At 43.9% G+C, this 12,562-nt stretch overlaps 1 protein-coding gene across 2 annotated transcripts in view; it reads left to right on the top strand.

Annotated features, from left to right (window-relative positions):
- Positions 1–12,562, top strand: part of cdk14 (cyclin-dependent kinase 14) — a 173,668-nt gene that overhangs the window by 78,956 nt on the left and 82,150 nt on the right. For both annotated transcript variants that reach the window (XM_041941703.1, XM_041941704.1), the window contains one exon: positions 2,293–2,416. In XM_041941703.1, the coding sequence (XP_041797637.1) occupies positions 2,293–2,416 (124 nt within the window). The remainder of the gene's footprint in view (positions 1–2,292; positions 2,417–12,562) is intronic.

Here is a 12,562-nt window from a genome sequence, read left to right as displayed (position 1 = left end):
TTCGTGAGAGGAGAGAAATGAGAGGGGAATGCTGGAATTGGAATAAAATGGAGCGCTGGATTGTGCACGCCTCATTATTCCTTGACTGACACGTCTGCAGGGGGGTGCAGAACTGCTACATCTCAGAAGGAAAACAAAATAAGTTTACTGTAGCTCTGACTTTAGGTACATATTAGGATTTGTTTATATTAATTTTTGCAGACAGACAGACAGCACACTACGCTGTATGCATGTATTAAACAGTACATTTGTTTTGGGACTGCAGCTTGGCTTTATGAGCTCTGTGGGCAGGTGTGGGAACTGTGTTTAATTTCAGCAGTAAGATAATTGGCTGTAAAAATGTACATTCAAATGCAATTACAGTAAATCTTTATTCATATGAGGCGTTGGCAAAGGTGCATTCATGCATTTTCATGAGCGTTTTTTTATGAATGAATTAGCTGTTGTTATATTCGTGAGTGAAACCCTCCAGTCTGTAGACCTGCTTCCTTTATAATACTTTAATTCTAAAGAACTACAGTCACTGTAGTTGTGTACTCTGTCCAGTGTCCAGTGTACTCTGAGAATGAACATTTTTACACAATTAGGATTACACTTCATGAGTGGATATCATGCCTTTGATTTTATTGGAGATGTATTTTAATTGCTTTCTCGTTGTTAAAGCTGCATAATATATTTCTGGCCACTTGGGGGCAGTGCGAGAAGCTGTAAACACAGCGACATTTTATCACCTTAAAAAAGCTGTTGCTAACTGTTGTTACTTGTCTATTGGTACATACAGCAGACAGGAGCAATATTAGCATTCATTTTAAGTTGTGTTCCTATGTTTTGGTAAGTTTCACTCTCCTTAAATGCTCCACTGTGTTGACCAGCTGCTCTCTGACTACGTCTGTCTGCTGTTTGCTGCTGAGCAGGTAGTGCTTTATTAGTAATTTGTCACTGGAAACCGCTTCCTGCTGTGCAGAGTTGTTGACTGGAAAACCAAAACTGAGCTAAAAGACTTAAAGAGACTTAAACGCTCTGTAAGGCTCTAAAGCTCATGGGGGCTGCAGGCTTGGTGATACCTCTTTGTGTCTTCATTACTACGAGTGACTGCTTTTACATTACACATTCATTTAATCCAGTGTTATATATTTATATACGTATATCAGAATATGGATGGAGAACATCAGGAAAATGCTAAAATTTTTCAGAAATGCAGACATAGAGACTGCATTGAGTTATAGTAGCTGCTTGACTTGGGCTATCTAAAATTTCCATGAAAAATCCAATGAAAATCCATCATCAACTTGCATAAAAGGGTCGGTTCACTAGAAGTCCAGAAATCAATCCATCTTATCGTATCAGTGTTGCTGGGAAGCCAACGACTCCCCTATGCTTCACAGCACAGGCTGGACCTGGAAACACACGTTGTTTGGTGAGAGATGAAAATGTGTGTTTCTTCAGCTCCTCTGGGTCAAAGTTAGCTGATCTGAACTTTTCTTGCCGCGCTGCCTTCCTGCCCCCTGCTGTCAGCCGTCCCGTCATGCTCCGCGCAATCGATTCTCCGCTCCTCACAGAAAATGAAAAGGAGGCGGCAGCCCCGCCTCGCTGCGTATGTTTGGTGTGATTTCAGCTTAGTCTGTCACCCCTCAAACATTTCTGCTGTCACCTTCCTCTTTTCTTTTTCACCTTCGAAAATCGCAATATGCAATACACTGCTGTACACCGAGCAAAACTATATCATAAGCCATCGATTAATGTAGGCCTGCAGAAGAGGACTGAACAGTTTAATTTACTGCTTATTTTCACTCGGACCCGTTAATGCAGCGCTTCCCAATAGTTCAGCTGTGAAATCAGATGGGCGTCTTAATGTCTCATCTGTTTGTTCAATAGCCTTCGCGGAGGAAATGATGGCTGCCGTCTTGACCGATGGCTCCGTATTGATTTTGCAGTCTGTGCCTTTGTGAGAGTGACAGCGTTTCATTGAACTATTTGTAAATAACTTGTGGGGTTCACGCCTGATCTCATCCGGTCCAGAATGAAGACACAGCCCTACCTCAGAGATGGATAGGCTTTTCCACACACCTCCGCAGTCAACAGCTGCTCAGCTTAATGTGCCACAGAGACATGTAGACAAATGGGAGAGCAGTTATTAAAAGAGTATTGATATCCATGTAATTTACCCCGCATGTGATATAAAAAATGTTCCCTCTCTATTCGATCTGTCTTCGCCACGGTGTTTGTACGTATAGATATCATAGGCGAGCTGATAAAAATAGTTCTCTCCGTTTGTTCACCTGTGTTTTCTAGCTGTTCCTGTTCCAGTTGCTGAGAGGCCTGTCCTACATCCACCAGAGGTACATCCTTCACCGCGACCTGAAACCACAAAACCTGCTCATCAGCGACACTGGAGAGCTCAAGCTCGCTGACTTCGGTGAGTAGGCTGGACACTGACACTCTTCCTCTGTGAATCTGTTGAGAGTGTGTGTGAAATCTGGAAGTAATGCCGCATGTACAGTCTGACTGACGAGGCAGAGGGATTATTAGTGACTGACTATGTTTACATGCACATTAATATTCCACTATTCTAATACTCTCCTCATCTACTCCCAATATGACAATATTCCGTCATGGAAACAGCATATCGCATTTGAATCTTGTCAACTAGGCCTTATTCTCAATTCCACATTTTCCAATTAAGACCTGAGGTATGTCTCTACTGTTCAGGTTTTAGGGCCATTCTTTTTGGAACATTTGTCTCAGATCGGGTTTTTACCACAGTTTGTGACACATGGCCTCTTACCTGTTTACAGTCAACTCTGTGCGTTGCCTAGCCAACAGTTTGCAAGGCTGAGGTAGAGATGCATGCACAGGAGAAAAGGCCACGTTTATTATTCGAAGGAAAAAACACACTAACTTCTAGACATCGTGAAAGATTTAGAGTTGAGCAGGTTTTTGGATCTGCACAAATATCACAACGCCGACCTTTTCGAGAAGGTGGCCGAGTGGATGAAAGAGGGAGGCTGTGTTCATCACGGCTGCGTGTAAACAGGAATATTAGTGAAACATTGGTTTTCATTAGCCACGTATTCAGAGTAATGTGTTTTTCTGAATAAGGGCAAAAACAGGGATTTTTTGTGCATGTAAATGTACTGATTGCTTGACCAGACTCTGCACAAATCTACTTTTATTACTGTCATTATTTCTATGTTAGAAGCAAGTTTTATTTTTATAATTATTAGGATTAAAATGTGCAATGACAATGACCCGACAATGGATTATGATTGGGGATGAGATGATATGATTCAGACATTTTTTATACTGTTTATACTACGATGACTAACCCACAGTGAAATGAAAATCCTGTCTCCTTGGGTTAATTGTTTGTTTATGTCCTGTCAAAAATCATTTTATGAGTATCCTTAGATTGAAATCCCTCTTTTCCTGAACTTAAAATATTCTTGATGACTCATCTTGAGCTCCAGCGTGGTCACATACATTTCTGCCATCAACTGTGATTTGGGGCGACTAGCTAACCTCGCCCATCATATAAAACCACACCGGGTAGCCAGCAGAGGAAGACTGTGGTTGAGGTCTAATTTGTTCATTTCCCCCCTTATCCTCCACCTCCTGATGGATAGTTGTCTGCAGTTCATATTCTGCTTTATTCACCGAGCCACGGGCACTTGGAGTGATCCAGTCACATCAGAAGGATGTGGTTTAAATCACTAAACCCCCCTATCATGGGCTGTTTCCCTAGTAGATGTGTCACAGGACTAAGGATAACTGACTTTCCTTTCATTGTGACTTCAATTACTCTGTATCAATGAGCAGCTTTTCATTCAGTTTCAAACTGCTTGATTTATGCCTGTAGGGGGAATCGTATGCAGCCACACAGTTCACCATGTACAGGTTGTATTGGTGTTCAGGCTCAGCTGGGATTAATATTAGGTCGGCATTAGTTTGATTTGATGTTCCGTGTATCTTCCTGTTTCTCCGTGGGTCTGCTCTGTTGACTTTCTTCGTCAGTAGTTATGGGTTATGAAGTCACCCGTTTTGGAGTTTTTCTCCCGTGGTTCGGCTCTCTCAGCAGCAGGTGAGCTGTGTGTGGAGGAGGCTTGTTGTTAATGACGTAGCCTATCGAACGATCGACTTTACCAAATGACCAGCTCTTACAAAACAACAGGTAGGCCTGCATTAAACAGGAAAGGTCACATAGCAATAAGTGCATGTATGAGACTCTCTCTCTGTGTTTCTCTGCAGGGTGTGGGCTGTTGTCATTAGATGGGTGGGGTAGAGTCAGGGGAGATTTTCCTCTAGCTAATCGATCACGCATGGTGCCGTTCTCTTGGACGTATAAAAGTACAAGTAAAAAACACTAAAATGGGCCACCAGTCATATTTTGGCAGCTGCTCATATATCTGGGCAGCCCACCCAAGTAAAGTCTATGTGTTGGAAACGCTGCAGTCTCATCCCTGGGTAATGGGACTCTTGGAGAGAGACCTGCCATTTTGGGGGATTGACTTTTTTGGCCCCAGCACTGGGGTGCCGTTGGATGGTCTGTTGGTCCATCCATCTGTCCAACACTTTGGCCAAGATCACAATAACTTAACGACTAGTTGACCCCTTGACCTTTTATTTCCCCAGCCTTTCATTGAGTGCCTGAAAATCCACTGACATGCAAAACATACAGACATCAGCATCAAAATCAAAGAGCAGATCACAAGGAAAGTTACAATTGTGGTCAAAGCCTAGTAAGTGTGTGTGTGTGTGTGTGTGTGTGTGTGTGTGTGTGTGTGTGTGTGTGTGTGTGTGTGTGTGTGTGTGTGTGTGTGTGTGTGTGTGTGTGTGTGTGTGTGTGTGTTAAGGACCCCTCCTGAAGTGGCACCATATGGCTTGGATCCATGCTCAGTAAACACTGCCTACATGGCCTGTCTGGCATCCCAGGAGGCAGACAATCCAGCCTTCTGTACAGTCCATCCATCCATTAATCCACCTATCCATCCGTCCATCCACCCATCCATTTATTTATCCACCCATCCACCCATGCATCCATCCATCCATCCACCCTCCCATCCATTCATTTATCCACCCATCCATCCATCCATCCATCAATCCATCTTCCATCCATCCATCCACCCTCCCATCCATTCATTTATCCATCCACCATCCATCCATCCATCCACCCTCCCATCCATTCATTTATCCACCCACCCATCCATCCACCCATCTATCCTCTGTCTGTAGTCCAACAATCCTCTTTCTTTTACCCGCCCATTAACTAAATCCCCCAAACCTTCCTTGCCCTCCACCATCCATCTCCTCCACTCCTCCATCCCTCTGCCCAGACAGATGGGGGGAGGAGGAAGGTGGCAGCTTCATCAATAATGCAAACCTTGTATTACTGCTGAAACATTACTGCAAGGGAAATGAGAAAATAATGGACAAAATACCAAATGAGCAAGAATGAAAATCCCTGGTCTATTAGTCTGTCGCTGGAGCTGTGCTCATCAGCAAACATGCACAAAACACAGAATCAGCCTTTGCCTGAGGGATGCCAGATGAGGAAGGTGAAGGCTGTTCAAGTGTGTGTGTGTGTGTCTGTCTGTCTGTGTGATTGTGTGGCCGCCAGGGCTCCCTGTGGTCCCGGGCCTTGGCAGCAAGAATACTAACGGCCGACAGCTGAGGCCTGTGGCGCTGGTTGGGGTAAACGAGAGAGACGGAGGCAGAGAGTCAACAAAGGAGGGGCTGAGAGGTACAATGAGAGGTGGCGGAATACTCAGTGGGCACGAGGCTGTGTGGTAACAGGATAAGAGGGTACAGAGAGGAACAGATATGGGACAGTCGTAATGAAAAAATGTATTGAGATGGGTTATCCCTGATTTTCTTTTCCCCCTTAGTGCATATCAGTGTTTCCCAGACAATGATTCCAAAGGGAAACTCCAGGAGTGTCTTGGTAGCCAAGTGGCTAAAGCGCATGTTGCACTGTCGCAACTAGGGGTGTCAATCACATGTTTCATCATGATGCAATTTTGAATTGATTCTTTGGACAACTGTAATGCCAGCTGATACTGTATGTTTTGCTATCTTGGCCAGAGCTCCCTTGAAAAAGAGTTTTTGCCGTCTCAGTGGGACTTACATGGTTAAATAAAGGTTTAATAAAAAGAAAATGGCTTATATCGCAAAGTCGCCATGATATGATTTCAATTAGATTCAATTCACGAGCCTGTGATCGATATGAGATGATATCACACGGCCATTTAACACAATCAGATGCGTGGTGATCGGGACAGCCGAGAGTAACCGCTGTCTCTGCAGTCGACGGGGAGAGGAGGGAGGAGAGTGAAGAGACAGTGAGGCCTCAGCAGCCCCCACTCTCTCTCTGCCTCCCTCATACAGGGCAAACAGTAAAGTCAGGATGTTTTTTCTCTGCTGCTGCCAGGACCAGCTGTGAGCCACAGATCTACCACAAGTTGTAAATGAACCTCTGTAATTCTGAACTTGAACAAAGAAACTCAGAGTTCTAATACGTTGATATAAGTGAGTATAAAACACTATTTATTGTCACAAATACTCACTTTTAGTCACAGGTAGTCTCTAAGTGAGCAGCAGCACACTATCCTCTGAGCTCTTTTCAGACTTCCTGCAGCAACAACGTTGTTTCCACGAAGAAATTCAGCTCAGTCAAACTGTTGGCAGCATCGTTGTGTCCTCGTATAAAACTGAATCAAACAGGGTGATAGATAACAAACGCTGGCGTCCTGTATATTTATTTTTTGAATGTTAAGGCAGGTGGTGTGCTCAGACAGAAATGTGTGACACAGACGTGCCATGGGAACGTCAAATGTTTATCCTAAAGATGATGACGTGGATTAGCGTTTTCCCTTTGCGTCGACAATATTGGATCGTTGATCGTTGAATGGATCCGTCCATAAATCCCAGCTGGCAACCTTTGTGCTGCATGTCATACCCCTCCCTCTCCCTATTTCCTGTCTGCCTCTCACTATCCAATAAAGACCAAAAATGCCCAAAAAAAGGGAAACTCCAAACTCAATTGTGTGTGAAAGAAAGTATTGTGTTGTTAAAAATTGTTAGTGTTGCTGCATTAGCATCATTTATGTGTTGAGGTTTTGTTGAATGTGCGGCCGCACCTGTGGTGGGTGTGGTCAGCTATGGCCTGTTGTCTTTGGACCAGGCCCAGCGTTGTCAGTGGCACCACTTGCTGGCAGCAGGATTATCTGCCAGGTTGCTGTTGCTCTTTAATGACTTGGTGACCCTCCTGATCTTTCATCCAGCACTGATCAGGTCAAATCTTTACCTGATTCTTTCTTCAGTCCATGATAGGAAATACTTACAGCTGAATTTCTAAGAAATGATCAGTCTCCAGAGGATGGATCCTGATGTTTTTGGCAACCACGACATCTTTCCCGTTGGGCCACCACCATCAGCCCAAAATCTCCACCTCCACCGAAGACATTTTCAAATCAATTAGCAGATTGTCAGTAATAGGCAGGCTCAAATTTGCAAATAACATTCACGATCCAAAGCGGAAAAACACTTTCTAATGACCTTATGGACTTGCTGCTGGTAAGCTTCTATCATTTTAAAATCCTTGTTGTGATTCCTCCTCAGCCACAGTGGCCAGAGCTCCACATCCCTGCTGCTGGTTGTGGAGTTGATCCAGATGCTCCCCTCTGCTCCTCCGTGGGTTAACTCACTTTTTAATGAGCTGCACAAACAACCCCCACACAAATGAGGCTTCGACGATCCTGCGTTTCCTATCAAGGACACAACTAATTGAGGCCTTCTAAGCAGCATGTGGGCGCTGATTTGTATTATTTGCGTAGTCGAGCTTGTGGTCTGCAATCATTGTTGCCTCTCACACACACATACGACACCTACAGATAGTTAATCTTATATAAACGTGCCAAAGGGTGGACCAGGCATTTCTTCCTAACATTATCACTTACACTATGTTGGCTAATTCAAATACCTACGATTAAAAACACAGACTGAGACGATTACTAAGATAGAAAAGCTAAAATAGAATATCATTTAATAAAAAATGGATCGGCATCAGAGCTTGACTGATGTAAAGAACCACACCAGTGGTTTTGTGTGTTTTAGCCTTTTTACCACTTCCTGTTTACATTACAACTAACCAAGATAACTATGTACCGTAACAAACCTCCAGGTATCCGCTGGTTTTCATTCGTGTTGTGTCAGTATGAAAATTTGTCACCAGACTCCTGCTTGAGAACATGCTTGAGTTGTGTAATCCATCCCACTGAGCATCATTTCTTTTCAGAATATTCAAATGTTTGGAAGGAGCTACATTCAACATGTTGAATGGCTTTTGGTGAAAACACTGAATTCAAACATACTGTAACTGTGTTTATTCACAAGAAAGCTCTTCAGGTCCCAATACACAATAGAGCCACCATGCACCCTTGCACCGAGGATAACTTTCGTTTTTTACAACCTGGACCTTATTTGTAGCATTAAATACGACCATTTACTCACCCAAACAACTTTGGTGGCATTTGGAGTCGTTTTGAAGAAATTAGCTCCAGAGGAGCGGCGCGTATATCCGTATAATGCGAGTACTTGGGGCATCCATGCGCAGCCTCTATATAACGCATAATCTGCAGTGAAACTCGTTCATATTCCAATATTTTGTTATGATATGCTGGTGCTATTCCCCTCTGAGCCGGCGGTCGGCTAGTTTAGCTGTAGTTTGGCACAGCTATGGTTCGTTACTGCGTATTCGTAGCCGATCGCCGCAGAGTCAGCCGTGTTGTGGATGGCTGCTCGCAGCGCGTGGCGTTCGGTAATGACATCATCCACGTCAGAGGTAGTTGCCTAGAGACGTCAGCCATCGATAACATGCTACCACGGACTCAGAGGGGAATAGCACCAGCAAATCATAACAAAATATTGGAATATGAACGAGTTTAGCCGCAGATTATGCGTTATATAGAGGCTGCGCACGGGTGCCCCGAGTACTCGCATTTTATGGATATACACGCCGCTCCTCTGGGGCTAATTTCTTCAAAACGACTCCAAATGCCACCAAAGTTGTCTGGGTGAGTAAATGAGCGGATTTAATGCTACAAATAAGGTCCAGGTTGTAAAAAACAAAAGTTATCCTTTAAGCTTTACCACAGACCCTGTTCGTATCATTTTAACCAAAACCTCATTTAAATTGTGATCCTTGTCAGCTCAGCACACAGTTAGTTCACATGTTTTTTTTAGTACTGAAGTTTGCAGCGCTCCATTCACGACAAAGTACTGATGGGATGGGAGGGGATGGATTGTTGATAATTACCACAGACAATTTACTGGGGTAATCAAAAACTACATTAATCACAGTCATTTTACCGCCATTAAAAACTTAACTCACAAGTGAGCAATCACTTGTGAGTTGTTTTATTTTGTAATTCATGAGGGAAATGATTTTAGATCTAATCATTCCAACAACTTTAACATAAAGCTGTAAAGTTGTATCAGTGATGTGCCGTCTTGCTTTTCATGTACAGCATCTTCCTGGAGCCACAACCACATGTAAGCTCTGGCAACAAACGCACCACAAACATGACTGTAGCCTTGAGACAATTTACTGATGACAAGCCCCTAATTATAGAAGTAGATGAAACAGCAGATGAGCATTGCTCATAGCCCACATACTTCAGAGCCTCCCGAGAGAGTGAATGTGTCCACAGTTTGGATGAACCTGCTGAAAGGCTGCTTGTGTTTGCACTCAAACCCTGAAGCATGTCCATATGTTGTCGGTATCCATCGCCAGCCTGGAGCACGGACTGCAGTCAGTGGCCAGAAACCTTATCTGAGGTTCATTCACTTACAAAATGACCACCATGACAGAGATGTGTGTGTGTTTGGGACTCTATCCATGTGGAAACCTGTTCCATTTGAGTGAGTACATGAGTACACTCCTCGAAGAGTCGGGGAGTCCCAGGTCCTGTCTGGTGACCTGCTCAGCCAGTTGCACTCACAGAGCAGTTGGTTGGTCGATCCACCACTTTGGTCCGGACTGAAATATCTCAGCAACTGCAAGATTGTTTCCCATGAAGTTTTGTGCAGACATTAATGCCGCCACAAGATTCACATTACTACATTACTAAAGAGCAGCTAGCCTGGGTCTGGCAACCATCCACTGTAGCAGCTTTGGGACATCTCTGGACAGTCTGTGAGCAACAATGTGTTGTGAGAAACGCTCCGCCTTGATGAGGAGAGGATGCACAAGATGGAGAAGATGCTGATTAGCTGCAGCACAAAGATTACTTATTTATCTGTGTCTCTGGTGTTGTTCCTGCATACCCTCTGATGCGTAATGCTAGAGTTTGGTACAAGCATGCTGCATATATATTGGCTCACTCGCTGATGAATGTTACTCCTTAGGTATTGAAATTTGGTACCAAATGACCAGGTATGTTTTGCAACTCAGTACTATTGAAGCAATCTGGTTGGTACCGAGCCCGAGCCATGGAATTCTGTCCAGACATTCATGTCCCCTTCAGGGTCAATTGGAATTACTTTAATAATCCCCTGATTTGAGAGATGCAAAACCATCTCGCCAGGCTTCAGGTTTTTTGCTTGTAACCACAGTTGTTTGGACCAATCATATCAAAGGAACTACTGGCAGCTACAGGCGTGGTTTGGGTGCGACAATAGCGAGAGAAGCGACCGTTCGTTGGCGGGTCCTGAAGAGGTTATAGATGCTGCTATAGTGTCGGAACTGGGGACTATTTCTTCATTTAAAGAAGAGCAAACAACAAACAGTTCATTATCAAAGTTGTTGCGATGCATTTTCTGTTGCTCAGCTGCAACAATTATGTAATGCAATAACTGTCTTGCTTTTAAAAGTTTCTGTCTGGTTGCTGGTGTGCTTTTAAAGGAGGAAGAGGGAGTCATTAGCTCAGGGTTACCACAGACCAACCAGCCGATCATTAGTCCAACCACAATTTTGTAATTGCAGAGGTTTGCCTGAGATGGCTGCAAACCATGGAGGTTTTTGTTTGTATGGAAACACTTTAAACCTATATACCAACATATCATGTCTCTGTAGTGAATAAGATGTGTAGGCACCTGCAGTAGAATCAGAACTGGAGCATTTATTGCAGGAGCTAAGTATTGGATTGCACTAAATTGAACAATAGTTTATTTCTGCTGTCACTGAACGCAGCCGTACAGCTAACGTGTACTGATGTGTGTGTTGGTGTTGCTGTGCTGTGAAGTAACAGCTGCTGGGATAATGATGTGTGAGGAGTGAAGCAATGTGACAATGGAGCTGGAGGAATGTCGCAGGCACCCGGAGCAGACTGTTCGCCTCTCCCCAGTGTGCTGTTCCACGCAGCGCCTCGCCACAGCGCCTCGCCGCAGCACGGGGACAGGTGGGCTGGTGCATATGTGTGTGGGTGTGAGTGTGTGTGTGTGTGTGTGTGTAACTGCGGTGTGGATTTTTAGAGGTTGCAGATGGTATTTTGAAGTCCGTCAGATGAATCAAGGCTATGGATGTGTGTGTGTGTGTGTTTTTCAGTCCAAACCTGAGACCAGACTGAGATAACCTGCAGGGTTTAACACACCATCAGCGGGAATGTGTATGTTTGTTGGTGTGTGTGTGTGTGTGTGTGTGCGTGTGTGTGCAGCTAATGACCTGACTGGTTTCATGTCGACTACTGTAATGCAGAACTCATTAAGGGTCCACTTTGTATTGGATAATGAGCTGGCATGTGCACTGCACACACACACACACACACACAGATGGACATGAAAGAATATTGGATCTAAAAGAGGCACACACATTTCCTATAAAAAACTTTTTCTCCATTCTGATAAAATAAGCCAGACTTAACTAATTCAGCATCAGCATTTTTAAATGGAACAAATGTAAAGTAAATATACGTATTGAAATCCTCAGCAGCAAAGGTTCTATCAGAGAAATAAAATGGTGATGACAGATCTTTATGGAAATCGCCTTCCATGTAACCTCATCTGACTCTCTGTCTGACTGTGTCACTTCAGTTTGACCTTCTTAGAAAATATGGTTGTTCTTTTCCACTGAACAGCCAAGCAGGCCAGTATTTACCCTCTTTTGCCTCTCATCCATATTAGATGTGCGTATTTCAGCTGAGTGAATGCAAAGGAGGCTTCGCCGTGCAGCCGAGTCTGTCTCCACTTTATCTCAGTGTTTCTGTGACGTACCAATGCACCATTATGTTTGCAGTCTGTTTATTGTGGGAAGGCTGAAGCCACCACCAGCTGTAAATCCAGTGCCCAGTGAGTGTGTGCACAAGCACTTACATATACCACCTTAATATGATTTTTTTTTTAAAAAACATTAAGCAATATTAATGTTGTTAAGGTCACAGAGGCTCACAGAGGAGCCACTGATCACTCCTCTCAAATTTTAACATCATGATCAATTGATATTGAGTTGGAGTCGTTAGCCTAGTTGAGCATAAAGACTGTCAGCAGGGGGAAACGACCTCTGTCCGAGTTAAAAATAATGCCCACCGATACCTTTAAAGCCCACTAAGGGTCTTGTCAGACCTGTGGTTTG

This window comes from Chelmon rostratus, chromosome 8 (assembly GCF_017976325.1).
Source record: "Chelmon rostratus isolate fCheRos1 chromosome 8, fCheRos1.pri, whole genome shotgun sequence".
Classification (NCBI taxonomy): Eukaryota; Metazoa; Chordata; class Actinopteri; order Chaetodontiformes; family Chaetodontidae; genus Chelmon; species Chelmon rostratus.
Note: the sequence above shows the minus strand (reverse complement) of the source record. Positions and strands in the feature narration are given on the sequence as shown.